The sequence below is a fragment of the Saprolegnia parasitica genome (genome assembly GCF_000151545.1).
Source record: "Saprolegnia parasitica CBS 223.65 unplaced genomic scaffold supercont2.17, whole genome shotgun sequence".
Lineage (NCBI taxonomy): Eukaryota > Oomycota > Saprolegniomycetes > Saprolegniales > Saprolegniaceae > Saprolegnia > Saprolegnia parasitica.
Genome location: NW_012156411.1, coordinates 162803 through 167379, shown reverse-complemented (window position 1 = coordinate 167379; position 4577 = coordinate 162803). Strand labels below are relative to the sequence as shown.

The 4577-nt window shown below is 57.1% G+C and overlaps 1 protein-coding gene and 1 non-coding gene across 2 annotated transcripts; both read right to left on the bottom strand.

The window, feature by feature from the left end:
• Nucleotides 1-606: 606 nt before the first annotated feature.
• SPRG_05529 (hypothetical protein) lies at nucleotides 607-2555 on the bottom strand. Its single transcript, XM_012344247.1, has 9 exons — nucleotides 2251-2555; nucleotides 2099-2205; nucleotides 1865-2051; nucleotides 1707-1820; nucleotides 1476-1649; nucleotides 1273-1407; nucleotides 1164-1228; nucleotides 779-1114; nucleotides 607-726 (listed from the first exon to the last, which is right to left on the bottom strand). The coding sequence occupies exons 1-9, from the start codon at nucleotides 2527-2529 to the stop codon at nucleotides 675-677; spliced, it is 1449 nt and encodes a 482-aa protein (XP_012199637.1). The 5' UTR covers nucleotides 2530-2555; the 3' UTR covers nucleotides 607-674.
• A 1327-nt stretch (nucleotides 2556-3882) lies between these two features.
• Nucleotides 3883-3955, bottom strand: SPRG_30080. The gene has a single exon. It is a non-coding gene; the product is annotated as a tRNA-Val (tRNA).
• Nucleotides 3956-4577: the final 622 nt, after the last annotated feature.

Here is a 4577-nt window from a genome sequence, read left to right as displayed (position 1 = left end):
TTGGGTCCAGGCTGCGGGCATGGAGTTCTCTTGCCCCAGCCACCGCCTCCGTTGTTCCAGCCGCCTCCGTTGTTCCAGCCGCCGCCGCCGTTCCACTTGCCGCCGCCATTCCACTTGCCGCCGCCGTTGATTTGCCAGCCGCCGCCCGAGTTCCAGCCGCCACCGCCTGAGTTCCAGCCGCCACCGCCGCGGCCGCCCTTGTCGCAGTCGTCGGGTCTCTTGAAGGTCATGGCATCCGCTGGTGCCTCTTGAGCCGCAAGCGCGACAGCCGCAAGCGCAAAGATACTGGATAGGTAGATGGCCACCATCGAGGAAATTGAAAAGTGAGTTGTCTTGTCCTGGACAACCCTCGGGCCCCAGGAAGCCTTTTTCGATCTTGCTGGATCTATCGTTCGGACACGGGATCTAGGGTTAGGGCTGGATATACTCAAATACAATAAATAGACACGGTTTCTCCGTTAAACATATGTCGAAGCGTCCATCCAGAATCTACTAATAATACCATACACCAGACCATACACTGTACTCTCCCGCGTCTCCGACCGTGCCGCCACGAGAGGCGGCACAGACTTCCGATGACTCACCATTTGCTCTCTCTCGGCGCTTGCATGCAGAAGTGTTTCGTGTTAAGGTTTACACCAGAAAGAACGATCGGTCCAATCGCTGGAATCGCGTTAAACGACTTCGGCGTCTTCCTCGGCCTGGAGCTCCTTGGCCATGCGTTTCCTACCAGCATCCATATAGTCCACGTCGTCCGGCGAGTTCAATCCCCACGTACCGCATGGTTTTTTCCATCTTTTCTTCGACCGACGGACCCGTCTTGCGCTGCAGCAGCGGAATGTGCTTGAGCCCTTTGCCCGCCGGCGGCAGCGACGGCCAGACGCTGCCAAACGGGAGGAGGTCGTCGGACGACGCAGCCGGCACCTTGGCCTCCACTTGTTCCGGGCTCAGGTGCTTGAGACGCTTCTGGACCTCCTCGAGCGCGTGCGGCCGCGAAACGCTAAGCGATTTGATCGTCTCGAGCTCGTTCTTGAGCATCGCCGTGCGAAGGCTCGCAGCCTCCCACTGCTCTTCAATATCGCAGTAGACACGGTTGAGCACACCGGGCGTAAAGCTAGTGCGTACAATGAGGACGTCATCTAAAGTGGTCAAGATTGTCGTACGTCATGTGCATTAGGTCGTATTTGCAGTCGTGCAAGACCAGTGGGAGCTCCGAGGCCATTTCATACTATAGACATATACGTACAATGCACATGCACAGTATACCTCTACCTGGGGCTTGCGGGGTGTGGCGTCAATATCGAGGAGCGTTGTGACAATCGACGGCGCTTCAAGCCCGCGGCCGACGAGAAACAAGACCGCTGCCATGCACCGGACTTGATGCCACAAGAAGGCCTTGCCGTGGATCTATCCAATCGAATATCCAAGATCAAGACAATGCCCCCATATATGGATCGTATGGATCGTTTGGCTACCTCGAGGTAGCAGAGCTGGTAGTAGTCATCGCCACTCGCGTCCACGGGCTCGGCTTCGTGGATCTTGAACGACGAGATCGACCGTTTGAACGCGAGGACGTTAGGGTCCATGCGGCAAAAGTTGCGGTGGTCCATGTCGACGCCTTGAAGAAGCGACGCCGCTTCCCGCATGCGCTACAGTCGCGTGATGGTACTGCTACGCCTCCTGCATAGCACCAAGCAATTTTTTACCGTCAAGTCCATCCGGCGCCGATGGAAGAAGTACTTGTACACGCGGCCGATGCAGTCGAAGCGTGCGCTCCACTCGGCCCGCGGCGCCGGCGCCCAGCCGTAGATGCGAATGTCCTAGGCAGAGATGCGGTCGTCGCAACGTTGGCGCGCGAGGGTACCGCTGGCAGCGCCGAGTTCAGCGAGACTGGGTAGTCGAGCTCCGTCAGCGTCTTGATGGTACCGTCCGGGAGCTGGATGCGGAACGGTTCGTTCGGAAGGATGTCGTCGATCGTCTTGTCGTCGAGGAGGACGGCGTCCGTCGGGACATTCGACCGCACGATGAGACCGACGACTTGACCAAGGGCGCTATGGCGCGCAGCGGTAACGACGAATGTGGCGTGGAGCGAGACTACCTAACGCCCGCGTCGGTGCGGCCACATCGCGAGTAGCCGCACTTGTTGAAGTCTTCAATGAGCCGCGCACGGTACAGCGCGTCGATGAGGTAGCGCTCGATCGTGTGCTACGTTGATGATGCTGAGGATACGAGGCAGACAAGAAGGACTACCTCCATGTGGTCTTGGCGCGCAAAGCCAGCGTACTTTTCGCCCGCATACGAGAACTTGAGCGCGATATGGCGGGTGCGGAAGCGGCTGTAGTCAAAGGGCTTGGGCGGCTTTTGGTTGTACGCGAGCTTCTTCTGCTTCTTGGTCAACGGCTCGCCACTGCGCACGGCCCGCGCGACCGTGTCGACGGCGTGCGCGAGCTTCTCGGGCGACTCGCGCAGCTTGCGCACCACCTGTAGCAGCTCGTCCTTGGTGAACTCTTCGTAAACCACCGGCGTCATGCTCGCCTCGTAGTGTCCAATTGTACTGGTATGACCTTGACGCGCGACAACCATTGGTCATCCGGATAACGACCGCATGGGACTAAACGCACCCCTCTTTAGCCGGTGGCAGAGACCACATACAAGCGAGCGGCAGAGAGACCGGCGCCGTCCTTTTCTATCGTGTCCCTTTGTGCACTGCTTTGAATCGCTGTGTGTTTGCTTGTAGTCGTCCTGCACTGTACTTCAAACGATTTTCTAGTACAAAATCGGTTCCAGTCAGTGCGCCCTGGTGGCACGAGTTACACAGTCCAGTTTTGGTGGCGGCAGCGGTCCGAGAATCGCGGTTGGGACGATGATCGTCGCGTCGGCATTAAGGACGACACATCCACAAAGGTATCATCGGTTAGCTACTCGAGAGCTAGAGCTGCACGCTCGATCGGTCGCTCATTCCCTAATAGTCTAGGCGGTTAGGAGATGGCCTACACGATCGGTCGCTCATGGATTTGATCACAATGTCCCCGTCTGCTGGCAACGAATGAAAGGAACGTCCACGGAAACGACTGTACCTGCGCTGAGAGAACTTGAGTCCTGGTCTCTCGAGGGGAGCCGCTGTCTTCTACACCAAACGCGTCTTCTCCCTGTAGGAACGTGCTGAACGTGCTGAAGCCGGTGCAGATGACAAGCAAGGACCTATGACGAACCCATAATTTTTTCGCTTTTTGAATCCATCAAAGCAATCCCAATTGCTTTCTGGAGCGACGGGGCCTCACACGTGTGCACCGAGACGAGCCCATACGTCAAGACGACACCCCACCTCGTCCATGCATGCAACGACGCCGACAACAACGTGCAAGCCAACGAATGACGGTCTCTATTCGCCTTCCAATTAGTTGACAAAAATCGCTACAATGCCTGCGCTTCGTTTGAGTCGACTTCGTGGACGCCGTCGCCGCTGAACCAAGTGCTATGCCCACCACTCAGACGCATCGTTGCTGGCGTTGATGTCGAAAAAAGCTGATTGGCGTTGCGGCGGCTTGCGATGTAGGCTCGTGGGCATCGCCGAGCGTGCGGTTATCGGTCCCGGACCGAATGAGCTCCTCGTTGAAGGGCAGCCCATGGAGCGCCTCGAACTGGCGTTGCTGAGCTTCTGGCGAAATATCGAGTCGACTAACCTGCACAGTGAGTGGACAGCTCATGGATAGCGGCGGGCGGCAATGCGCTCGCGGAGGCGTTGATGCACGCGAAGGCATTGACTAGTGCCAAACCGAGTTTGCTGACGAGGAGGCAGGGAAGGTCGGTCCCCCTGCCCCTTTTCTGCCACCCTTTTCTCCCTCCATTCCTAGGCGCACTCGCATTCCGAACAAAAAATATTATCAACTACCGGGTTTGAACCGGTGACCTTCTCGGTGTAAACGAGACGTGATAACCACTACACCAAGCTGATGATATATATCATACGGAAATATCTGCCTATTGTAAGATGTTTACTGTAAAAGGAAAGCAATGAGCGATTGATCTGGTACGACTCGTATTGGAGTTGACCTTTACGTAATTCATAATTGCGATGAATCACCTTTCCACTCCATTCAAATCCGCATGAAAGACGCCATCCCGTCATGCAATCCAGTGGGCTCTCGAGCTATCGAGGCCAAACCATGTTTTCTATTGGTTTTAAACGCGTGTTTTTAAACACATGGATTGACACCCAATAAAACGCCAACGGGACTGGCAATTCTCCAGATCGGTTGGCATGGCCACAGCAACGTACGAAGCGGGCGCGGGCGCCGTGACGGTGGCCTCGGACGGCGACCATGACGCATGGCTGGCCGCTGGCCGGTATGGCGCCGTCGACGGTGCCACGCGCTGGCTCTCGCTCGAAGAGAGCGTGTACCTTGCAGCGCTCGGGCGCATCGCCTTTGCCTCGATGGCGCTGCCCGCCGCCTACGCGTGCTTTGTCGCGTACGAAGGCATCGACTCGATGGACGCCAGCGCTGATGGAACATGGCTGCGTAGGCGCGACGCAGATTTTCCAGCGCGTTACGCCGTGTACCACCACTACCGTTCGA

What these genes read in the sequence shown, in the direction of transcription:
- SPRG_05529 (XM_012344247.1), bottom strand. Translation starts at nt 2,529, where the DNA reads ATGACGCCGGTGGTTTACGAAGAGTTCACCAAGGACGAGCTGCTACAG. An exon ending in CGCACCGACGCGGGCGTTAG is followed by an intron (nt 2,052 to 2,098) that starts GTAGTCTCGCTC and finishes TGCGCGCCATAG; the next exon opens with CGCCCTTGGTCAAGTCGTCG. An exon ending in CCACACCCCGCAAGCCCCAG is followed by an intron (nt 1,229 to 1,272) that starts GTAGAGGTATAC and finishes ATATGTCTATAG; the next exon opens with TATGAAATGGCCTCGGAGCT.